Source organism: Spermophilus citellus (genome assembly GCF_964194105.1).
Source record: "Spermophilus citellus genome assembly, chromosome: 11".
NCBI classification, from domain to species: Eukaryota; Metazoa; Chordata; class Mammalia; order Rodentia; family Sciuridae; genus Spermophilus; species Spermophilus citellus.
The window spans coordinates 98,347,492-98,374,025 of record NC_138192.1 but is presented as its reverse complement, the minus strand read 5'-3'; the positions used below and the strand labels follow the sequence as shown (position 1 = coordinate 98,374,025).

Sequence of the window (26,534 nt, the reverse complement as noted above, 5' to 3'; positions counted from 1 at the left end):
ATATGCCTTTCTTGGTGGGGAAGGAGAAGGAAAGAGAACAGGAAGGTACTAGGGAATGAGATCAATCAAGTTATGTTTTGAGCATATACAGATCTGTCAAACAAATCCCACTGTTATACATAATTATAATATACCAATAAATCATAAAAATAAACAAATATGACCTTTTTATGTGACATAAGAGTGAGAAAATGGTTTTATTTGCGTACTTATATATTTTTAAAACAGCTTTATGGACATACAATTGGTACACAACAAGCTACGCATATTTAAAATGTATAGTTTGTGAAGTTTTGACCTGTGTACACCCATGAAGCCATCAGTGTATCCATTGCCTCTAGAAGCTTCCTTTTACCCTTGGTCATCCCTTCATCTAACCCTCCCCAATCTCTCCCTCAGCCTCCTCAGGCAGCCACTGATCTTTGTGTCCTTGTACTTTAGTTGGCATTTTTTAGAATTTTATGTAAATGGATTTTGCAGTGTCTATTCTTTTTTTCCTGGCTTCTTTCATTTGGCACAACTCTTTTGATTCATCCATGTTGTGACATATATCAATAGTTTATTCCTTTTAATTGCTCATCAGTGTTCCATTATATAGCAATACTGTCGTTTGTCCATTTAGCTGTTAGTGATAGAATTTTGGATTACTTCCAGTTTGGGGTTGGAAATAAAGCTGCTATGATTATGCTTGCACAAGTCTCTGTAAGGACATAGGCTTTTGTTTTTCTTGGGTAAAGACCCAGGAATAGAATACCTAGATCATATGGTAGATGTATATTTAAGAAATTGCCAAGTTGTTTTTCAAAGTGGTTGTGCCATTCTTCATTCCCAGCAGCAGCATATGAATGGTCCAGTTTCTCTACCACTTCACCAACACTTGGTGTCATTAACCCTTCTAATTTCAGCAATTTTAGCAAGTATGTAATATGGCTTTAATTTGCCTTTTCTAATGTCTAATGATGTTGAATATTGTTTCATGTGCTTGTTAGCAGTATATCCCCTTTGGTGAAATTTCTGTTCACATCTTTTGTTTAATTTTGGTTGGATTGTTTGCTTTCATATTGTTGAGTTTTGAGTGTCTTTTTACATCCTACTTGGAAGTCCTTTATCCAGCATATCCAAATATTATAATATTTTCTCCATCTGCAGCTTGTCTTCATTCTCTTAACAATGTGTTTCAAAGATGTTATTAATTTTGATGAAATGTTATTTATCAATTTATTCTTTTATGGATTGTAGTTGGTGTCAGATCTAGGGGTCTGTTTTTCCTTTAAGTATTTTATAATTTTAAGATTTTTTAATTATTATCTACACATGACATTACAATGATCTTGGCAATTCATACATTTGAATCAATTGGGGTATAATTCTCATTTTTTCTGATTGTACAGATTGCAGAATCACATTGGTCATACAGTCACCTATATACATACAGCAATCATAAAGTCTATTCTATTCTGCTGCTATAATTTTAAGTTTTGCTTTTCATTCTAGGATCCATTTTTATTTCATATTTGTCTAGAGTGCAAGGTATAGATTTGTAACTGAAAGTTTGGTCCTTGTCCTCAACGCCAATCAGACAAGGCCTTGAGAAAAAGGAAAATGTTTTATTGCTTGCTAGCAAAGGAGAAACAGAGGGGACTCCTGTCCCAGAGCCTGTGATTCTGCCCATTATGGGGAACGGGGTTTTAAAAAAGGGGATTCAGAGAAAAAGAGATTAGGGAGAAGAGATCAGGAAGGAAAAGATCAGGGAAAAGAAGGTCAGGAAAAAAAGAAAAGAAACATGTAAGTTTCAGAGTGACAAGGGATATAGTTGAAGCATCAACTAAACCCCTGTTACAGGTTGACGTTCACTTTTTTTTTTTTTTTTGCATGTGAGCATCTAATTACTTCAGCACCTTTGTTGACAGGACCATCCTTTCACCGTGAGTTCTCTTTGTACCAATACCATATTGTCTTGATCACTGTAGCTTTATAAAATAAGTCTTAAAGTCAAGTAGTGTTAGTACTTTTTTTTTTCCTTGCTGATACTTTTCACATACAAGCATTGACCTTGGGTCTACAGTATTAGGACAAGAGTGCTGATTGTAGCCATTTGGAGACTCAGCAAAAATTTGATCGATGGAATCATATCTGCTCTTGAATTTGAGTTTTACAACTCACTAGCTCTGGAAAAGTTCCTTGTCATCTCAAAGTCTCAGGTTCCCCTCAGTAAAATGGGGACAATCATATTTACCTCATAGTACTATTTTAAGGATAAAATTTGAACAATAAAATGTGATATAATCTTGATTACTATCCATAATTTTATTTTAAAAATTTAATGTAACAAAACATCCATGTAAGGCAGGTAAGATATCTCTGGCATTCTCATTTCTCTTATTTTATCTTATATATTTTTGTAACAGTGGTCCACTCTGTGCTTTGAAGGTAGCCCTCGCTGCTCTGCCACTGCAATTTATTTTTGAAATGGACGTTTCTTTCTCTTCCTCTCTCCCTGTTCCTTTCTAATCTCTCCCCCTCTCTAGTCTCAGGGAAACAGGATTACCTTTCTTCCCATCGTAGGCAGAGTGATCTGTCCCTAAGTACACTCCCACCGTAGGAATGAAGTAAGCCAGATTTGGGGGATGGTACCAGAAGATATCAGAAATGGCTATCTCCCAAATTAGCCAATGAATTACAACTGCTAACAGAGAACAGGAGAATATAGCCTTTGAATCATCTCCTTAAAAGCCTCCTTTTTCTGCTTATGTGCAGAATCACAGCCTTTGGAACAGGAGTCCCCTGTGTTTCTCCTTTGCTAGCAAACAATAAACATTCTTTTCCCCCTTTCTCAAAACCGTGTCCTCATTATTGGATTGGCATCGGGTTAAGGACTGAGCTTGCAGCAATAGTTTCAAGAGTGAGATACAGATTTGAGGCTTGAACCTGTAATTTAAACTTTTTTTTTTTTTTTAGTCAGAAAGATGTGCTGCTGTTTCTCATGCATCCATGTTACATTCAGATGGATGGATTAAAATACTAATCAAGTGATGGTTAAATACAGTTGTGCCATAATGGGAACCTGCGGGAGCAGAGGTGTGCTGTCTCCTTTGAGGCAAGGAAGACTTTAGCCCAGGAAGATCCACCTGCCTGAGGTGATGCGCACATGAAGGATGAATGAGGATTACAACTTTAAATTTTTTCTTCTGGAGACTTACAGAAGACATCGATCCATCTCTGTTGTGTCTAGGTGAAGCATAACTTGAATTTTTGTTGAAAGTTGAATTAAACAATACAAAAAACCTCCATGTATCACAAGAGAAAAACCTAATTACTGGATTTAACAAAGCGTAAAGTTATGTACAGGTAGTTTGCAATCGAAGGAGGCAGAACATACAACGTCAGATACATCGTATTGTTCAAGAGGAACAGGGACCATATCATCAAATACTGGCAAAGGTGTTGGAAATAGGAACTAATATTTGGCTGGTCAATGTGTCAATTACTAAAAACTACTTTTGAAAGTTATTTGTCAATATCTAATAACATCAAATGGGTATATACCCTCGGATCCAGAATTTCCTTTTCTTGGAAACTGCACACAGAGAGATGTGTACGAAGCTGTGCACTGCCACACTATTTGATAGTGAAGTCTTGAAAAACAACCTCCTCACACATACTCTCTCCCTCTTTGCATTTCTGAACCATGGCATTTTATCCCTGAAGGCATTTTTAAAAGCAGGGTTCTGAGGCAGCCATAGAAAAATGTTAACATGTTTGTGTTTGCCAATGGGCACATGTAGGTCTGTTACATAAATACTTCTCCGTATTTATGAAGAGTTAAAAATTGCAAGTAAACACAAAATTTTTTTTTGAGAGACATGACATTTGTTTTCTCCTCTTTGATTTCCTTTCCCCCTTCCAGGCTCCAGTTCCTCACCTTAAGACTCAGCCTCCTTCCCATTTTGCACATTGTTGGATTTAAATCTGTCTTTGGCTCTTTTACTCATGTAATTTCAAGTATCTCCAAGGTACCTATTTTGTGTTCAGAGTTTCTTCTGACATGGCTTACCTCTCGTTGTCTCTGTTCAGTATCATGAAGTTCCTTAGGTCTAAGGTGACCTTTATTTCCCAGCTTCTTTGATTTTTAGTGGAAGTTTGGGTCGATGATTAGAATTTAACTTTTATATTTCATGGACTTGTTTTCCTAATATTGTTCCATCTGTCTGCCTTAGTATGTAAGATATTCATATGTAGGAAGGAATGTTTGTTTTGTTGTAAGACAGATATTTCAAATGCAAAGTAGACTGCACACTTTTAGATGATAATTTCCAAAGCATGTGATAAGCAATTCTTAATCTTCAAAACTGAGGCTTGGGGGTGACCCCTCAACTTCCTGTCTACATAGTATTTTTAGCTGCCATAAAGCCTCTCTGCCCATGTCAAACTCACTTTGCATGCACATACTTCAAGTTTCTTGTTTTCTTTCATCTGTTTCTTCTTTGGTAAACAGACGACTCAGAAACTTCCTCTGCCTGATCTTTCTACAACATACTGCAAATTTAGCTCAGCCCCAGCTGGCTGTGTGTGTGTGTCTTTGGCTATTCATAGAAAGGGAGGGTTTATTTTTCCTTCCTTCTAGAAGAGCCTGGGTCTTCTCTCATGAGTCTGAATCCGTGTGCAAAGGTTTGTTGGGAGTCAGAGCTAATGTGTGATGGAAAAAAGACCTTCCTTTTGTGATACTTGGACAAGCTTTTGAAGCTATGTTGATGAGCCAGTTCTGGTGTGTGCTACACTTAATGTGCTTGTTTCAAGTTATTTTCCCCCTTGTATCTATGGGTGTTGTGAAAATCTATGTGCCACTCACTATCTTTTGGTCACCATAGAAAGTCCAGTTGGACAAAAGATAGAGACAAATGGTGAGTGTGCTTAGCTGGGCACTGTGACTAGAAGTGCTCTAGGCCTGGCCTGGTCCTTGACTTTAATTTTGAACCAGAAATGACCCCAAGGCAACCAGTAAGGCTTATGTTTGGCTGGGTGATGGACCTGGAAGTCTGGCCCAGGGCTTCCAAAGTTCCTAGATAAGCGGGAGTCACCAGGGACTGAGCAAGAGGGTCCTGAGCAAGTTATGTTTATTTCTCATTTCAAAAGAAATTTTTTTTCCTTGTCTGTTGAGACTTTCTGTCTAGCCTAATACATAATTAGATGAGCTTGGGGGAAATTCACTAAGACATTAGTCTCGTTGCATTTGATAATTTTCATAAATCACTTGACATAATGAATATCATTATTGCCACTACCCTGTTGTTATTTTTGTTCAAAAGTTCAAAATTCGGAGACTATACTATGAGTTTCTTCAGGGTGGGAAGACTGGATCTTTTAAGCTTTGTATTCCTAACATCTAAACAATGTCTGGCATATAAGTTTTTTTTTTTCTTTCTTTCTTTCTTTCTTTTTCTTTTTTTTTTTTTTTTGGTGTTGGGGGCTGAACCCAGGGCCTTGTGCACGTGAGCTCTATCCCTAGCCCCCAAAAGTTTTAAAATAAATGTTTATGTCTAGAAAATATGGCTGAATAAATCATTATAATGCATAACACAAAATCACCATGCTTAGTTTTTCCTTCTTTCCCCTTCTTTTTCTACTCTTCCAGCTTTCATCCCTTTTAGACCAAAGTTTTAGATTATTTCTAACATCATGTGTTGGGGCTGCTTCCCATAATACTTCCTTCATGTCTCCCTCAATCCAGTTTTTAGGGGTTGGGGAATGGGAGTCTCACTATCTCATTGTGTTGCCCAGGCTGGTCTTGAACTCCCGGGCCCAAATGATCCTCCCACCTTAGACTCTCAAGTAGCTGGATTACAGGTGCATGCCATCACACCTGGTTTCCAAATTTGTTGTTTTTCAGAAACAGTGTTTTTTCCCCTTAGTCTTTGTTTGTAATGTCTTAAGTTGTTTTAAACATGATGCCTAATCTCTATCTGATTCTATCATCACCTCAAGTTCTTGCTGGTGATGTCTGCTGACTCTTGCTGTGGCGAATTGTGTTCACCAGGGTCTTGTGGTTTAGCATGTGAGTTCGACTTTGATGGAGATCTAATCTCTGGGCATCCTGGGTTTCCTGGATAGAGAGCACATCTCTCCAGCTACGTTTTGTTTTGGTGTGTCTTAAACCCCACTTTTATGCCTGTTTTCAACTTGAAAGTTCCTGTACTATGAAAGTATTGTAAATTCAGAACCCCCAAACACAGAGGATGAACTCTGGGATTGCAGATGTTCAGTGGAAACATCTTTGTTCCCCTACTAAGAGCCCAGGACAAGGCGTCTCTTTGTCATCAGCCCGTGTGAATGTTTGGCTGTTTTCAAGTTTGCCATTTCACTGCAAGGGTCTTTCCTTGTGTGAAGGGCTCAGTTCTGATTCTCTGCCTGTCTCCTGTCCCCTGTCCCGTGGTAGGTTAAGTCCCACACCCCTGGTGTATTGACTTCTGCCTCCAGCTTTGGTTCCCAGTTTACTCTCCCTTTCTGGCCCTTTCTATTTAATTTCTTATAAGCTCTTTTAAAGAATGTCTACTGTATATTTGTCACATTTTTTTTTCTAGCATTTCTTGGGGATTATAATGAAAAGGCTTTTAGACTGTTAAGGCAACCTGTAAGATAGTGTTTTTACTTTCATTATTATCAAGAAAAAAGTTTCCATTTGGGTGCTAGGACACCTAATTCTTTGACATCAATTTGCTCTTTTGGGCAAATTGTACATCCTACGCAGGGCTCACGTTTTTTTTTCCCATTAAATGGTGATAAGGTTAAAGAATACAGTTGTAAAAGGTCTGTCTCCCCTGATAGGAATGTTATGAGATCAAGAGGCAGAATAGATGAGAAGGCATTATAGAATAAATAAAATAAAAGCACTTAATAATTTCCAGATAAGTTTGTTTTTTCTTCTAGACACCCTAGGGTTATCTTTGACCTTGAACCCATTTTTTACTGATATATTATTACCAGTATTCCCTTTTCTTCCAAACCACCTCCTTCTATCAGTGTATATCCTGCTCTATTAGTTTAACTGTGGCAAAGTAGGGAGGCCTTGTAGTTTGACAGAGTATGTAATGCAACCTTCTGGCCAATTTCAGCTTATTAAATGTGGTGATTACTGTGGCTCCATCATCCATCCCTCAATTTGTGATCCTTGTACACAGCTCGGTTCCTTGCTATAGAACAGGTGTTAGCAACCCTTGGTTAGTAGTGGAAATACACTGTTATTTTGGTTAAGGTCTTAATAGCACATGTGATTTTTTTATATTCTGCTGCTTCTGTGAGCTAAACGACGGCTGCCTGAATACAGTTCTTCTCTGAAATTACCTGTCCATGTCACTAAAGGGGAGTGGCAATGACCATCGTTGTCCTGGAAGCTGCAGGGAATCTTTGCATCTTGACAGTAACACTGGGATTCATAAGAATTTTTTAAAAATATTTTAACATTTATTTTTTAGTTTTCGGTGGACACAACATCTTTATTTTATTTGTATGTGGTGCTGAGGATCGAACCCAGCGCCCCGTGCATGCCAGGCGAGCACGATACCGCTTGAACCACATCCTCAGCCCTCATAAGAATTTTTACAATATGATCTCACAGAGCACCCCCTTTTTATATTATAGAAAATTTAGCTTGAACAAGTTGTGTCAAATCAGTAAAGCTAGAGTCAGTAAAGCCAGTCATATAATGACAGAGCAACCAAATTTGCAAGGCAGGGAGAGATGTTGGAATTTTCTTGACTTTTCATTTAAGGCCAAGTTTTCAGAGCATTGACTTTTCTTCAGGTCAAATGAAGTCATAATTTGGGTTGGGATAGTCCTTGTTTTAATCACTTGGGTAAGGTTGAATTTGTTGAACCAAACTCTGGATCTAATTCAATTCACAGAAGAACATATAATTATATAACTTTTATCCCAAGCCCCAGAAGTAAATTTTAAGTAGATATAATGAAGATTCAAAGGGAGTGTGGAGTTAAAATGGAAAATTCTTAGGTATACCAATAGAATAAAAAGGAATAGAAAATATTTGTCTGATCCTGGTCTCATTTCTATAGTTCATTGCATAAATGAGTATATTTGATTCTCAAATAAGCAAATGCACTTTCAATCTTTATTTTCAAAGACAGGGTAATGCAGTGTTATAGGTTTACCGTGATCATGTATCTGACTGAACTCTCAAGTGCATATCATTATTTTATACTTATATGATTGCCTTTTTTTACTTTATTTTTTTAATTGGTAGTGGACACAATACTTTTATTTTTATTTATATGTGAGGATTGAACCCATTGCCTTCCACATGTAAGGCAAGCACTCTACCACTGAGCCACAACCCCAGCCCCATGATTGCTTTTTTGGAGGGGGCAATACTAGAGATTGAACTCAGGGGCACTTGAGCACTAAGCCACATCCCCAACCTTATTTTGTATCTTATTTAGGGACAGGGACTCACTGAGTTGCTTAACATCTCACTTTTGCTGAGACTAGCTTTGAACTTGTGATCCTCCTGTTTCAGCCTTCCAAGCCTCTGTGATTTCAAGCATGTATCACCATGCCCAGCTATGTTATTGCTTTATTTCCCCTTGCCCATAGCAATTGTCTACAGTCATTCATAGACAACATAAGTTTCCATCTAATTCAAATTCATCTTTTTATCCACTTAATGTTAGTCCATCTCTTCATAAAACCATTTTCCAGAACCTCCAACAAATGGCCAGGTTGGAAAATCAATTCTTGTCACATCCCCTGTCTGCCATCTGCTTTAGATTTTAGTGAACCATGAAGAGCAGAGGGCCTCAATGGTCAGAACATAAAATAATATCCTTGGGCTAGTCAAGGGTTGGTAAGTCGATTGTATAATTAATTGATAATGGAAATGGTGATTAAAATTAATAGAATCAAAGAATCTGGAAACTAGAACACATGCTGGTTTTAGGAGAACCCATAAAGATGTAGCATCCAGGCTTTGGTCACCATTGTCATGGAGTAGTTGATGGAAGTTTGTGGAAGAAGCCAGGCATGTAGACTAGTTCAGTTCAGCCAGTTTATGCTAAGCACCAGCTCTGCTGCTACTGTGAGAATAAAGGGGAACAAGAGCCGTTCTTTCCCTTCAGAAAGTTTCAGTCTGGGAGGAAAGATATCACACACATATCTATGCTGATGACAAGAGTGCCCACGGATGGTGCACTAGCCATGCACCTGCCTCTGCTTACCTGGGCTTTATTTGCTCACATTATCTGAACTCCTCTTATCAGCCCTCAAAGGTAGATAGTATTATCTCTAATTGCAGGTGGGGAAGCTGTATTTTTTTCTCTGCATGCCATCATGCTCTCACCCTATCTTTGTATTGTGTCTCTCAGCACAATGTGTTAAGTGCCTGTCCAAGGACAGAAACTGGGGTCTTATAGGAGAAGGTCGGATCTTAGCTCTGTTACCTTTGGGGTCTTGAGGAATTTATCAGTCTATCTGAGTCACACTTTTCTCATCTGTAAAACAGAAACTAAATCTGCCTCCAGCTCTCAGCTTAAATATCAACATCCTTAGAAAGGCCTTACCGCTTTTACTCCCATCTCTATAATCTCCAAGTCCCGTTTAAATAAATGAACTCACACAACACCTCAAAAATCTAGAAAAGGAAGAGCAAAACAACAGCAAATGTAGTAGAAGACAAGAAATAATTAAAATTAGAGCAGAAATCAATGAAATTGAAACAAAAGAAACCATTGAAAAAATAGATAAAACTAAAAGTTGGTTCTTTGAAATTGCAGTCTTTAGTACCACATGTGAAATGATCTCATAGGTTGTTTATTTATGTGACTATTGTCAGCCTTCCCACTGGAATGCACATTTCATGAAAGCAGGGACCAGGTCTATTGTGGTCACCCCTCTGACCCCAGAATTTGGTTTTGGCTGAGAGTTGGCATCCCATCAGCACTACGCAAAGGGGCAGGAGTCTAGGCAACAGTGGATAAGGATAGAAAGGAGAAAGTGACTGTACTTAAGTTTCATGGCCTTATGAATAATTCCACTGCGTTCCCTCAGAAGGAAAGTAAATCTTTGAAAGTTTTGCACTTTGTTGCTAAGATAGGTTTGGGAAATTTTTATTTTTTACCAGACTAAACATCTGAAAATAAATTGAGGCTCATCATCTAGTAGATAATGGTCCATCCTTGTCCTGATCTGGGCCATAATTAGGCAAATGTCATGCACAGACACAAAAAAATGGAATCCTTTGTGCATGTGACCATGGTGTATGCTAAGAGAAAATTATAACCAGACTCACCTCAGTTTCTGTTTGGCTTTCAAGCTCATTCCCCAAGCCTTAACGTCAGAGGGAGCCACATGTTTTACCAACTACAAAAGGCACCTCCTGCTGCCAGAGACCTGTTGTATAACTTTGACATTGTTTAATTTCAGGATTCTGAGAAACGAACCCCTCTTCATGTGGCCGCATTCCTGGGAGATGCAGAGATCATTGAACTCCTGATTCTGTCAGGTAAATAACACCTGTATTCAAATGTCAACTCTAGATAAAAGTTTAATTGACCCATTTACTAGACTGACTCCTGCAGTAAGACCAGACAAAACTTTCTTTATTATATTCATGGAAGTTTATTTGATCAGCAATTTAATCTGTGAAAGAAAGACAATGCAAAAAACCTCATGTTTGAAAAATGACTTCTCAAAACAAACAACAACAAAATAGAAAAATGACTTCTCTAGTAAAATATTTATATTACTTTGAATGTTCAAATCCTGGGTATCTAGTCAAGTACAGCATTGTGGACAAATGCAGTACATTTGGATATCTTTTGATTGGTATTTTAATTATAAAAAATGAAAACAAGGCTGGGGATATAGCTCAGTTGGTTGAGTGCTTGCCTTGCATGCACAAGGCCCTGGGTTCAATCCCTAGTACCACCACACCAAAAAAAAAAAAAAAAAAAAAGAAAGAAGAAAACTGGTTTAGAGTCTATATAAACATGCATACTACATGCATGTGGTTTGTATTCACTATAAATAGATTGTGTATATTTGCACCTTGTAAGTGCTATACGTACTTATGCTGAGTATATAAATTTTCTAAATGTAAATGCATACATATGTTTAAATTGTACTGCAAAATAATACCAAGCTAGCTTATGGCTATAGAACTGTGACCATGTAATAAAAGTATAAAAATGTGGAAGGTAAGGGACCATGTCAGTTTCTGAATAGTGTCTGCCTGTGAGTAGGCAGGCTGAGTGAGGATGCCTTCAGGGAAGGGCATAAAAGGGACTATTACAACTCTCCATAAAATGTTTTATTTTTTAAAACCTGGAAGCAAATATGTCAAACATATTAAATCTAGTTTGTGTGCATACTGTTCTTTGTGATATTATTCTCTTTATTTTTCTATGTATTTAAATGCTTCATCAGATTTTAAAATGCTAATGCTTTTATTTCTGGAAACCTGTTTGCTCAGTACATCTCACCAAACAGGTTTCCAGAACCATTCTGTGCTTTCTCCCTTGAGTGTTTGCTAGACAAATCCCTGGGATGAATCTGAGCGCATGCACATGCATCATTGTAGATTATGTGCAGAGAGGCTATCTTTCTTCTTCCTTGTTTCTGTTTGGGGAGATTAAAATCTAGAGGAAATGCCTCTGCCCATGGACTAGGCAAAAGGCCTTCAATAAGGCTTTGCCCTTGTTTACGATAGTAAAGGAAAGTTGTTGAATTTTAAAGTAAATTGTACCAAGCTAGGAGCTGCAACACGTATTCAAGCGGAAGGGGAGAACATCGTGGGAAAGAATTGTGCTGTGATACACCAGGAAGATTCGTGTTACCCTTAGTTTCGTTGTGTTCACATTCTGGAGGTGTTTCCCCAGGAAGCAAGTCATGTGCCTAATGCTCCTGACAGTCATGTGGAACTGGGGTTAGACTTTGAAGAATGTTATGATAAGACACCTAACAGTCCCAACCTGCTGTACTACCATTCAAATATATCAGTTGAACATCCTTATCTGAAAGTCTAAAATCCAAAATCCAAGACACTTTTGAGTGCCAATATGATGCTATAAGTGGAAAATTCTATACCTGACTTCATGTGATAGTTGAAGTGCAGGTGCAATAAAAATATTGTGTAAAATTACCTTCAGGCTATGTGTACAAGGTATATGTGAAACAAATGGATTTAATGTTTAGACTTAGATCCTCCTTCCCAACATATCTCTTTATATTGCAGATATTTCAAAATATGAAAAAAAAGTTCCAAAATTTGAAATACTTTTGGTCTCAGCATTTTTAAAAAATATTTTTTTAGGTGTAGTTGGACACAATGCCTTTATTTTATTTACTTATTTTTATGTGGTGCTGAGGATCAAACCCAGGGCCTCGCATGTGCTAAGCAGGCGCTCTACCACTGAGCTACAACCCCAGCCCCTTGGTCTCAGCATTTTGGATAGGGATGTTCAATCTGTGTTAAGAGCTTTCCTCAGTTGGGTGTGGTGGCACATGCCTGTAATCCCAGCAGCCCAGGGAGACTGAGGCAGGAGGATCACAAGTTCAAAGCCAGCCTTAGTAACTTAATGAGGCCCTAAGAAACTTAGTGAGCCCCTGTTTCAAAATAAAAAATGAAGAAGGGCTTGGGATGTGTCTTGGTCATTAATGCCCCTGGTTTCAATTCCCAGTGAGAGAAAGAAAGGAAGGAAGGAAGGAAGAGAGAAAGAGAGAAAAGAGCTCTCTCACCATCTTAGAGGAATGTTTGTTTCATGAATGTGCAAATTCAAATTCAAAACTTTGTCTTAGACTCTCTAGTTGTTTCTATATCTGAAAAGGAAGGTTTTATTTCTGCAGCATGAAATGGACCATCTGGGGCGGGTGACTGTTGAGAAACTTGGGCTCACACCACCTTTATGTAGGTATATCATCTCTTCTCCTCTGTGTGGCTTATTCAGTAGGTCTTGGAGAAGCTGTAGCATGTATCTTGATTTATACACCTGTTTGGTCTTAGAATTACAGAGTTCTTAATGTCTTTGGTATAATTTTGGTTCCACTCACTATGGAATTTTTCTTTCTCTTCCCCATCAAATTAGGAAGACTTAGGGTATGGACAAGCATTGGGGAAGTCCTTCAGCAATTCAAAAAAATCTGAGGTCAACTTTTAGGATTCACATTGTTTTTACTTTCCCTAAGCAGTCCTTTATTCAATTTAAATTTTATACTCATAAAGAAATATCACTGTGAGAATATAATGATTTCAACTTTTGAGCTTACATCTGGCAGCTGACCCTTTAGGGAATCCAACCGCACTATTTTCCAATTTTATAATGAATGAGGTGCTAATGATTCCCATGTTGGACAAATAATTTGGCCTTGCCAGAACAGCCTGTTTCAGCTATATTCTCTGCTGTTGTATAAACTTACAGAGCATGATGAAACCTAAACCCATTGAATTTCTACTGAATTTTTTCTGCTTTTAACCAGATGGATGGAGCCTGAGAGCCCAAGGTCTTGAGGATGAATGGAAGCCTTGCAGATTGCACCTTCTTATCACTGTCAGTCCCCCTCTTACTTTGGCTTCTGTTTGGATCTGACTGAGTTAGGAATAAGGCAGAGAGAAGGTCAATGAGATCAATAAGAACCCTTCAGTGATGAGAGTTAAGAGACCCAGGTTGAGATATAGGAAGAGGAGCACACAGAAAAATGATGACAGTAGAGATATACTGTAGAGAAAACCAAGGTTGGGTAAGGGTTCCAGAGTTATAGGAAGTGTGCATCCTGTAATATGGGAGATTGTCAGGTGTGCCTAGTAAATAAAACAGTTAATTTATTAGAATTTATGCCACCTAATGAGTGGAAGTCTTGCAGAATTATTTCCTGTGATTTTTCAAAATCTGCTTACCACTTGTGATGCAGTTTGCCTCCAGAGCTAGTGGCACATCATTTTTTCGATTCCCTTATGCATAACAGATACACATTGTTTGAGGATGGATTTGACATATTTTTTTAATCTGGTGAAAATCAACAATGCTGATTTTGGCTTACAAATGTCATGCAATTATAAAGCAATGGACTATTTCTTGTGGGTGTGTAAACTGGCTCTAACAGAAACTCCAAGGGGAGTTTTTTAAAAATATTTTGAGCAATTGCCAGATACATGGAATTATCATACACTTCTCCAAGGCAATTGCTTGGAAAGACAGTGTTCTCGTGCTATAATAAGATTTCATCTCTATGTTAAAAAAAAATCAACAGCGACTTGATCTCATTATAATATAATCATGTTTCATATGATATTTCTTTTATGTGTGTTTATTTCAAAAATTAAAAGCCAGACTTTGCATAAATCAGCCTTAAGCTTTGGCTATTGTCTTTGACCTGTAAGAATTTTCAGTCACTCAGCCCACATTTATCACGCCACTTCTTTTTTCTTTGTTCCACTCTTCCTAATGACAAGGCTAATGGAACAGAAATGCTGTCTCTGGAAAAGATGCCCAGAGTTCCCTTTACTCCTGATCTCTTGGAAGTAAAATTAAGAAGTAACAGGGAAAAGATGGGAAACATGCTTAATTTGTATTTAGACTGATCATTTTTAGCTGAGCCTTTGTTTCTGAAGTGTCAGTATACCCTAGTGCTTATTTTCATGTTTAAGCTTTAAAATGTCCTTGGGTAAAAAGCGTTTGCCTTTAAATCATTAGACATGCAGACTGTGTCCTTCCGTGCACAATGGTGCCTGACAGACAGGTAAATAACATGGAGCTTCCTTTCGAAAAATCAGTTATAAATATTCAATTCAGAGCCCAAACCATCTGACGCCTCCCTCTGAGAGGTAAACAAGACTCTGCAAAGTGTTTAGAGAAAGAGGATGGGGAAGCCAGCGGCAGGATGACACTGATGAAATAGGCATCCAGTCCCTGTTCGGATAACTTGGCTTTTGTCATAATAAATTCTCTTGGGGTGGGCCGTGGGGGAGGAGGTTTCCTGGCAGCTGCCTGTTCAGCCTTTTGCAGGAGGGGAGAGGTGGAATGCAGAACCTGCACAATGACTGAACCCAGCCATTTTCCCTAGATTCCTAATTGCGTGTCTTTCAGTTTCTCAAGAGACTCTGAGGCTTTAGGAACCTACATGACGCAGACGTCCTTCCACCCCTGTGTGTGTGCTTGGGGTCATTTTTCTCCTTGAAAGAATTTTCATATTGAAAGCTACATTTGGATCTGTATAAAGCTACAATGTTTTAGAACACATAGATAATAATAATTGTAGTAACAATGCCAGTGTATAAATATGTATTAAACAATAGAAAAATGGGCAAAAATATGAACAAGTAATTCTCAGAAAGCAAATTACAAGTGGGCAGTAGACCAACATACTAGAAGATGCCCAACCTTATTAAACACAAAAACCATAAAGGGGGACACCATTTCCTTCCCATCAGATTTGCAATATTCATTTAATTTAAAAACAGCATTATTGAAATATTGATCTACAGTTAACTATACATATTTTAAGTGTACATTCATGAAACCATTGGCTCTGATCAAAACAATGGATGTATCTCCCATCTCCAGAAGTCTCCTTGTGTTCCTTTGTTTTATTTTTATTTGTTTGTGGGTGGTAACACATTATGAGATCTATCTACCCTCTTAACAAATTTTCAAGTGCATACTACAATATTATTGATTCAGATTCACTTGAGTGAATCAACGAATCAATATCAAGTGTAGATGAAAACGTGGGAAACTGAGTCATCTTATACATTGTGAGTGCCTAGATGGGCACTCATTGGAAAGTTGAGAATACCTATTAAAACCAGAAATGTGCACCACCTGTGACACATAAGTCCATTTTAAATGATCTTTCCCTAGACAAATACTTGCATATTTGCAGAAGTAATTTTATGGACGTTTGTTATTTAAGCATCGCTTAGATAATGGAGTATTAGAAATAATTAAGGTACCATCAGCAAAGGAATTGTCTAAAAATACATGGCATGTTTACATTGTAATACACGTTGCAGTTAAAAGGAATTAACTGATTCCATAAGTGTCAACCTGAATAAATATAAAAAGGCTCTAGTTAAGTGGAACAAGAAAATTCAGAGTGTTAGTGCAATATAATACAATTTATATGAAAAATACATATTGTGACATATTTTTAAAAATCATCATGTAGCATTTTAAATATTCAAAAACTATTGTACTGACCACCCAGCTTCATTCTCAGAATTTTCTGTGGATACACATTTGTGTCTGAAGACATAAAAGCAACTGGAAGACATAAAAGTTAACATATTGAACTCAGAGCAGTGGTTAACCCCAGGGAGGAGGGGGGTGTTCAGCACTGGGGGGTCATACTCGAGAGGATTTTACCTATATTTGTAATGATTCGTTAAAAAAAATCATGTATTATTCATATAATCGAAATGTGAATTCAAATATAGGTCATCACACTGTCATTGTGATAGGTAAATTTTCCTAGTTTCAAAACATCAGTTCTGTTTAAGAGACATTGCTGGGTGTCTCTTTTAATCAGAAAGTATCCTTCAAATGCCAACTATTCATTTAGGTCTGTCCTATGCTTATAGATGTTCCTTAGTCCCTGACTCTTCTCCCATAATTGTTATCAAATATAACAAATAGTTACCAAATATTGTGTGTATATATATATATATATATATATATATATATATATAATGTGCCCCGTGCCAGGCAATTATCTCAGGACTTTTGGGTTAAATCCTTATAGACTGTTTAGTGTTTTTACAAAATATAGGTTTGTTCTATCTGTGATATTTTAATACTTACTTTTATCACATCAACAATAGTTTCTAATCATGTCTTACATTATAGAGCACTCCTCCAAACCACCATAGGTACATTCTATGGCTAGACTTTTAAACTAACTCTTCTTTGTTTAATACCAAAATTGTTTTCAGTATTTCACTTTTGTGACCAACCTTTAATAAAACACCCTTGAAGATTAGTCTTGACATTCGTCTATAGTTATTTCCTTTAGGAAGATGTTATAGAGTCACCTAGCACACACATTAAAAGTCAGAAATGGGTTGTATGGGAGAGAGAGAGGGAGAGAGAGGGGCGGGGGGGGAGTGGGGGAGAGGAGGAAGAGGAGGAGGAACAGGAAAAGGAGGAGAAGGAAGGGAGAGGAGAAAGAGGGAAGGAAAAAAAAGGGTGGGGGAAGAAGAAAGAGATGGAAGGTAAGATTCAGACTTGCAGTGGCAAAAGCAGAACCACCAGTCTGAGTATAAAATACTTGTAGGGCATGTGCCTTGCTGCCTTTGGTGTCTGGTCGTCTGGCTGTTGAGGGAGCTTCTGGAGTGAGATGCTTAGCTTCACAATATAGTGATAATCAAATGGCACTGAGACTGCAAAAGATTCCCCAGATTCTGGAGCTCTACCACCCTGGGGAGGAAAGGTTACAGTGGTCTCCTTCTCGGTATGCTCATCCTGCCTTACCGTGCAACAGCTGGGATGAGCTATAATGATTGTGGAGGGAGAAGAACATGAGAAAAAAGTAACATAAGACCAACAGGTAACATATCATTAAAATTTGAAATTTTCCTTTCAAATCAGACCATATACTCAAGGTCATCTTCAGATCCAGAGGCAGCACTTGCTTTTTCCTCACCTGGAGCAAGCCTTAGGAAAATCTTGGCAGTATATACTGTATGGCTGGGCCACTTTATATGGAAAGGGTGGAGAGTGTTGTTTTCTGTAAAGGGCTGCTAACCCAGAACAAAAATAATCTAAGAAAATGCAACTGAGTTTTACCACCCCTCCCATTTTTAGTAAACACAAAACCTCAAATATCCTCGCTTTCTTTAAAAAATACTTTGTTAGAAAATATTTGAAGCATGTAGAAAGGTATGGAGAATGATATAATGAATATCCACATACTTTCTACCAAGCTTTAGTAAATCTTAACATTTTGTCATATTTGCATTGTGTCTTTTCTAAAAAGGACATTTAAAACATTGAAGGCCCAGTTATAGCCATCTGGTCACCCTAACTTCATCCCTTTTCCCACTCTTCCTCCCTAGATGCAACCACTGTCTAGAATTTGCATCTGTTCTCTCAACCATATTTTAGCTTTTATTTCATATCTGTGTACCCATAAACAACATATAGAATTGTTTTGGTAAATCTAAACACTTTATATAACTGGAATTATGCCACAGAGTTTTGTTCTGCAACTCAATTCATTTGTTCAGTGTAACAATTTTAAGTACATCTGTGTATATACAGAACTTCAGGCTGTTCATTTCCATGACCATGTAGGATTCCATTGTACAAATCACCACAATGTACTTATGCATTTTCCCCTTGATCAACATTTAGAATTACAACTTCTTATTGTGTAATCATGCTGCAGTGAACATTCTTACATGTGTAAGGATATGATTGGGGTGGAATTTCCAGGTGTGAGGGGATATGCTCAACATAAGTTTTACTAGGTGATGCCACCTCGTCATTCCCCCAAAAGAGCTTATACCAATTCACCCTGCTACTGGTTTTATGCTGAGTCTTCTGTTACTCTATATCCTTGTTACCTCTAGGCATTGTTATATTTATCTTGTACCAATTTGTTGGATATGAAATGGTATGTTAATGCTGCTTTCATTTGCTTCTCTCTGGTGAATTTTGAAAAAGTATCTTTCCATATGTGTCTTGCCAATTGGGTTTCTTCTTGCATTAGCTTTTGAATTTACAAAAAAAAAAGCAAAAAACAAAATTTACTCCTTCAGAGTCTATGGAGACTATGAATAATGGACTTGAAGCCAGTCCTCCAAGACTGCATGAAATCTGAATGGTGTTTGTTGTGACATGGGTACCAAAGAAACAGCCTAAAAATAAGTAACAAATGTGCATTTGGCTCACAAGAGAGATACACAACTTGAACACAATATGGTTAGACATTTTTATGACCCAAGAAAAGACATAACAAAAAGGTGGGTAGTTTTAGAAGGGTTGACTAACTTCTAGAAGTTTGGAAGAGGAAATACTAGAACCTGTAAGGATAAATGTTGTTTTCTTTCTTTTCTTTTCTTTCTTTTTTCTTTCCCCTTTCCTTCCTTCCTTCCTTCCTTCCTTCCTTCCTTCCTTCCTTCCTTCCTTCCTTCCTTCCCTCCCTCCCTTTCTAATTATGTTTGTTTCTAAACCAGAAAGGTAGGCTTAGTAACAATAATCTGGCACTCTGTTGGAACTCAGAAGAGAAAATCTGAATTTTTAAAAATTTATTTACTTATTTATTTAAATTAGGTATATATGACAGCAGAAAGCATTTTGATTCATTGTACATAATTGTAGCACAACTTTTCATTCTTCTGGTTGTACAAAATGTAGCATCACACCATATGTGCAGTCATACATGTACCTAGGGTAATGATGTCCATCTCATTCCACCATCTTTCCTGCTGCCATGCCTCCTCCCCTTACCTCCCTCCCCTTTGCCCAAAGTTCCTCCATTTTCCCCATCCACTCCCCCACCCCATTATGGATCAGCATTCATTTATCAAGAGAGAACATTTGGCCTTTGCTTTTTTGGGGATTGGCTTATTTCACTTAGCATGATTTTCTTCAACTCCAGCCATTTACCTGCAAATGCCATAATTTTATTCTCTTTTAATGCTGAGTAATATTCCATTGTGTATATATACCACAGTTTTTTAATCCATTCATCTACTGAAGAACATCCAAGTTGGTTCCACAGTTTAACTATTGTGAATTTAGCTGCTATAAACATTGATATGGCTGTGTTACTATAGTATGCTGATTTTAAGTCCTTTGAGTATAGACTGAGGAGTGGGATAGCTGGGTCAAATGGTGGTTCCACATCAAGTTTTCTAAGGAATCTCCATACTGCTTTCTAGATTGGTTGCACCAATTTGCAGTCCCACCAGCAATGTATGAGTGTACTTCCCCCCCACATCCTTGCTAACACTCATTGTTGTTTGTATTCTTAATTAAAAAATCTAAATTTTTAAAAATTATGTTTAAAAATTTTAAATTAGAGCTTTATAGTTATGCATAGCAGTTGGGTTTATCCTGACAAACTCATACATGCACAGGAATCAATTTCAGTTCATCATCCCTCCTTTCCCCTCCCCATAAAATTTGTTTTAAGTAGTGAGACTTTGATTTTAAGATCCACCATTTTTTCTGTTTTATCAATATCTGGGTTTTCTTTTCTTTAGCATCCTCTGACACTTGAGTCTCTCTTTCTCTTAAAATGATACTTGCTTTTACAAGTTCTAGGTGATGATTCTTTGTGTTCTTAAATCTCTGTGTAGGGCTTCTCATTTTGGTAGGGCAATGGCCATACTTTTTACCCCCTGTGAAAGTCTGAGTTGTAGATCTAGAGGTAGATGAGCATTAGAGGTGATTTGGAAATAAGAACTGCTAATATTTTTTTTTTTTAGTGTTTTGCAATTTACAAAGCATCTTCATATTCATCTGATTCTCCCAGGTACCCAATGCAATGAATAGAGAAGTGTTAGTATTATTGTTATTGGTAGACTCATTTACAGATTAGGGGCTCTAAATCACTGGGGCCAGTAGGTGTTAGAATCAGAACTTGAATCTGGGTCTTCTGACCACGGATCTTCCAACACCACGTTCAGTTTACCCCAGAGCATTTAGCTCAGAGCATCCTGCTACTGGGGCCAGAGATGCGTGCAGCCTTTGCCCACCCACACTGATTTTACTGTGTTCCTTATCGAAGTGAGGGAGGTTGAAACCTTTTAGGCAAGCTGGTACTAATGAGATTAGCTTTCAAATGATTTTTAACCTTGATATATACTAAGCAACAATTCATCAGTGGCTCTTAACCTTGACAGGATGTTACAATAATCTTGGATCCTAGGGAGCATTTTAAAAATATTTGTGCTTGATGCCATCTCAAACCAATGAAATCAGAATGGAGGCTGGAAGGAGAGGTATTTTCTCTCTCTTTGCTTTAGACATTGTGTTCTTGTTTTCTGTGGTTAATTGCTGTTAATGGTATTTGTTCTTCAGTTAAGACAGTGTGAGTTCTATGATTTGTTATTTCCTTTGGTTCATGCCTTAAACTAAACGTCAAGCTTACTTTTACCCATGAAAGTCTCTTGCTGCCTTTTTAAAGTTCTGTTTTTCAGCTGCCAGCTGGCATTGACCTCGAGGAGATTAGTCAACCTCTGTTTCTACTTGACTTACTTTCTCGGCTCTTGTCCCTCTTTTCTTCCCCTCCCCTGCCTTACTGTGTAGTTTTTTTGGTTCATGCCTCCACTCTTTGACCTCCTGAGCTTCTTTGTTTGCTGTCCTACAGCTAAAATGGGCTCTTCTTGTTGCATCTACGGAGACATTTTGCATAGTTTTCTCGTCCTCCCCTTCTGTAAGCTCCTTAATAGAACGTTTCATCTCTGACCAAAAGACTGATCAAAACCCCGAACCACAAAAAAGGAAGTTTGTTGTGGGTATTTTTGCTGTTCAGACATAGACTTGGAGGGCTTGCTGTCACGGAGAACTGTGAGAGTCTCCTGGAAGAAGAGCATATCCTGCTTCCCCTGAATCCATTCAGGGGGAGCCTCTGCTCCATGATGATGACATGGCTTCATAAAATTTATTGGGTGTGAGGAGTATCTGAGTGTGAGCTGGTTCCAACTCATGCTTGAGCCTCTCTGCCCACTCCATAGCAGGAGGGGGCTGTGAGCAAACTACATAGGCTCCATGTTGTGTCTGTGCAAAAGCTTTGTGGAAGCTGGCATTTTCCTATCAAAATATCTGGCTAGTCCTAGAGAAAACATTGGAATTTTTAGATAAAACATTTTTACAGGTCCTCTCATCCCAGACAAAATATTGTCAGGACATGATGGATGCCAAAAAAAAAAAAAAAAAGAAAAAAAGAAAAAGAAAATCTGGTGGTTATATCAGGCAAATAGGAGCAAGAGAGAGCATTTGAGTAACACTGGCAGAAGGTTATTTGACTCCATTATTCCTCTAACTTGTGCCGTTTGGTTCCAGGAGCTCGTGTGAATGCCAAAGACAACATGTGGCTGACTCCGCTGCACCGGGCTGTTGCTTCCAGAAGTGAAGTGAGTGACTACCTTATTTAATCTAATATCTACTACCTCTAGGAAAAGAAGAATTCTTTCCGCTGAATTAGGGATCCTCAGTGGTGAGCAAAAAGCTTTTGACTCTAAATGAAAGAGGGGTACCAAAAATGAATCGATGTTTACTTGAGCACCTTCTGCATGTCAGTCATGTACAAGGGAAATTGCTTGGGGTGGTCCAAGCTGCACAGCATGAACCTTGACTTCAGTGAGCTCTCAGTCTGGAGGTGGAAGCAAAACAGGAAGCAGATCAGTACAATATCCGAATTGAATTGGAGGAGGAAGTGACTGATGGCTTGCTTGAGTACAGGAAGCCTTTCAAGAAGATGTCGATGGAGCTGGTTCTTAAAGGATGAGCAGGGCTTGGCAGTCCAGGAGAAGGCGGGAGGGCTGAGCTAGGTGGGTAAACATGCCAGAGGAAAGGAGGAGTGAGTGAATGACTGACTGGTGGCTTAGGTGGATGTAACTGGAGTACAGAGTGTAGGGGAAGGCAAGTTTGATAGTGGGGACTGAGCCAGAGGGCAGAAAGCCTGGTGTTCTCTGAGCCGTAGAGAATGATCACAGCAGTTAGTTGGTTCTTTTCAGGTCACTGAGTCAGGCAAACATATCACTGGCATGTATGTTCCATGAGGACGGGGATCTGTGTTTTATATCTTGATGTAGTCCAAGCCTGGTGCATTCTAGAAATAGAATGACACTGAGACCCAAGAAATAATTTATTGTTGAATGCTGGAAATCCAGGTGAAGGTGGCTAACAGGTTTTCATTTTTTTATGGGGATCTAGAGACAGGAAGAATGATTGTGGAAAACATGGCAAGTATATCAGCTGGTTCAGGGGGAGAATAAAGGATGGGAAGAGAAGACTACTCTGGGGTTCTGCAGGGAGTGCCAGGTGCCTACCACCCAGGGACACAGGATTCTCACCTCAGAGGCACTGGGCATCAAACCAGCCTTTGTGGGCAAGTTTGCCAAGTGAAGGTCCTCCTCCAGTACTGGGGAAGGGAATGTTCCAGATACACCTAGGAGCAGGGCAATGAATACGCTGAAGTAGCAGGTGTCTATGGCTGGCATCCATGTCAGCTTTTCCTCTTTGGCACCTATTGGGAAATTTCAAAACATACCTGGTAGGCAACAGTTTCATGTTCATAATCTTCCTTGCTATGCTATGTGGTTTGCATAGTTTTTAAAGAGAGGTTGGTTGTATTTGCTTTCTGATCAGCCCACATGGAATGAGGTAGGTAATAATCCTAAATTACCTTGTTCAGATGCTGGGGAATTCAGAACCTTCTTATGGTCCCACATTGCCTTTCTGTTTTATCTGAGAAAATAGTGTAGTGGGGCTGTTGGTGTTGGTAGAACCAGCTTCAGGAGGACAGTTCCTTCTTAGGGGAGTATTTCCTGGCCTCAATAGTAAGGCCACTTGATCTTTGGTGAATTTCTTTTAAGTGTCTTCGGGGTGGGGGGTGGGGGGGAATACAGATAGAGAAACAGAGAGAGAGAGAGAGATACAGATAGTGAGAGAGAGAATGAGAGAAGGACTCAGGTCTTATTCTCTCTCAAAAAGATTGATTTAGCGACAAAGAGAATGATGGAGCAACATAGAAAATGAGATCCATGATCCCACTCTTAGGAAGCATGTGGGAGAGAAGGATAAAAAATAAATGGTTTCAGGCCGGGCACGGTGACTCACGCCTGTAATCCCAGAAGCTTGGGAGGCTGAGGCAGGAGGATCGCAAGTTGAAAGCCTGCCCCAGCAAAAGTGAGGCACTAAGCAACTCAGTGAGACCCTGTCTCTAAATAAAATACAAAATAGGGCTGGGAATGTGGCTCAGTGGTTGAGTGTCCCAGAGTTCAATCCCCAGTACCAAAACAAACAAACAAACAAAACCCCAAAATCAGATGGTTTCAGTACCATGTGACCTTCCCATAATCTCTACCATAGGGAAATGAAACATTCAGCAAGTCTATACCTTTATTAGCTCAACAAGCTGTAAAAGTTCAATCCTCAAAGCATCCATTTTTTGTCAACCATCAGCCCACTTTCTTCACAAATGTTTAGTGTGTTTGAACCCAGTCAACCCAATGCTAGATTGACTTGCAAGTCTAAGGCATCAATTGCTTATCCAAGTAACCAGCTCCTTCTGCAGTTTTTTCTGGGGCAAGGGTGGGAGGAATCCCTTGCAGGTATCTCTTGACAGGAAGGAACTGAATACAGATAAACCCTGAATTGTCATGATCAAATACAAGGTCATGGAATAAAATGTCTTCACAATAATATATGTTATGCTCCTTGAAGAGTTTCTTATGAAAACTGGAGTTTCTGTAACTGTTCGTCGAGTTGATTATGCAGTGAACAGCTGAACTCCAAGCTCATCACTGTGCTGTGAAGTTCTAGTTTAGACTCCCTTCTTGTTTTAAATTTGGTCCTCTTGTCATTATTTTATGCCTCACTCAATAACTAATAATTGAGTGAAATGCAGTAGGCATGAGGGGAAAGGACAGAGAAGGTTTGGATTGGTATTTTGTCATTTGGCTGTCAGCACTTGCTAAAGGGGACATCTGGTTTCAGCATGAGAGCTGGCACATCTGCCTATTGCTCAGATTGACAAGCACTGAGATGACTTGCATGGGTAGTTATTGGAAACCATTTCTTCATTGAAAACCTTCTAAATGTTACACCACCTCCAAAGCCTCTTTGCTTCCCAAGTCTGGCGTATCTGGGTTTCCCAGGTTGTAAACAATTTCGAGCCAATTTGGAGCAGTCTCATCTTCTCCCAAAGGGTTCCACTGGCTCCATCTTCCTTTTCCTCTGAACCTTCCCCAAACTGTGAAGAAATGAAGAGCCTATAACCAAAATATTAGGGAACCCTATTTTGCAATGACTAGCTTAACATAGATGAGCAAGATTTGGGGCTGCCAGAGAGAATATTCTGAAGTATTCATGTGAGCTCTTTTATATTGTTTCTCCAGCTTAGCTTATTCTTATTTCTTCTTTGCTTTTTTTTTTTTCCTGGATAAAAGCAGCTGTAGGGAAAGGAATAATATGTCTACAAACCCAGAGAGTCTAACACATGCTTAGGGAAGCTTAACACATGTTTGTTGAGGCCCACTGGGTGGAAGGCACTGTTAACTGCCATGTGGGGACCTTCAGGATGTACAAAGTGTGGCCTCTGAGGATACCATGCTTGGGGCTGGCAGCCAAGCCCACCGTGGCCTACATGTGAATGCAGCAGGCCTTTCACATGTACCCTTTCTGTAAAAAGCTAGGAGTAGCAAAGAGGAGACTTGCAGAATGTTTCACTTCCCTATGATAGAGATTATCTTTTGGTTAGAAAAGTTAAAAATAGTTGTGTCCTATTTTTGGTGCGTAGGCTTGGGGACATTGTGTCCATGTAAGTGTTGTCACTGAAAGCATTTATTAAGCATTTGCTATGTGCTAGACAGTGTGTAAGGACTTTCTATGCATCATTCCATTTTAACCTCTGAGCCACCCTTTGAGGTATTACTCTTGGTAATGCTAATTAGGAAATACCATCTCAGAGAAGTTAAGTAAAGAGCCTAAGTTGTCACAGCCAGCAAGCAGAGGAGAGTGACCAGAGAACCTGCTTGCTTAACCAAGCAGTTCTCTTTCCTCCACCCCATATTTTTTTGATGCATTATAATTAATAATGGTGGGATTTGTTGTTATATATTTATGCATGCATAAAATATAATAATATAATTTCCCAGTAGCTCCCCTTTTTTTCCCCACTGCATTTCCCTGTTCCTTTTCCTCTACTGTACTATTCTCCCTTTGAATTTCATGAGATACCACCCCACCTTTCTCTTCCTTTTTCCTCTCTATCTTCCACATGTGAGAGAAAACATATTACCCTTGACTTTCTGAGTCTGGCTTATTTTGCTCAATATAATGTTCTTGAGTTCCATCCATTTCCCTGCAAATGATATAATTTCATTTTTCTTTATGATTAAAGAAAACCCCATTGTGTATTTCTGCCACACTTTTAAATCCATTTATCCACTCACAGACATCTGGGCTGGTTCCCTAGTTTGACTATTGTGAATTATGCTGCTATGAACATGGGTGTGCATATATCATTGCAGTTTGATGACATTCATGCTTTTGGATAAATATTGGGAAGTGGTACAGCTGGATCATATGGTGGGTCCGTGCCTAGTCTTTTGATGAACCTCCATATGATTTCTATAATTTAACCACCATGTCTTACTGTTTCCCTCACATCATATAAGCATCCTCTGAATACTGTTCCAACCAAAAAATGCATCTATTTTTGGCTTTTGTGCAGTCAAAAATTTAAAATATAATAAAGATCTTTTCCAGAGTTGCAGCATTATAAACATTTTAGTATAGCTTAATGTTTTAAAACTTATATTTCATTCTTTCCTTTAAAAACATTGTCATTACTATGAACAA

At 38.6% G+C, this 26,534-nt stretch overlaps 1 protein-coding gene across 1 annotated transcript in view; it reads left to right on the top strand.

Moving 5' to 3' along the window:
- Positions 1-26,534, top strand: part of ANKRD44 (ankyrin repeat domain 44) — a 300,661-nt gene that overhangs the window by 136,953 nt on the left and 137,174 nt on the right. Inside the window, exons 3-4 of the mRNA XM_081261737.1 lie at positions 10,429-10,507; positions 22,011-22,081. Of these exons, the coding sequence (XP_081117863.1) occupies positions 10,429-10,507; positions 22,011-22,081 (150 nt within the window). The remainder of the gene's footprint in view (positions 1-10,428; positions 10,508-22,010; positions 22,082-26,534) is intronic.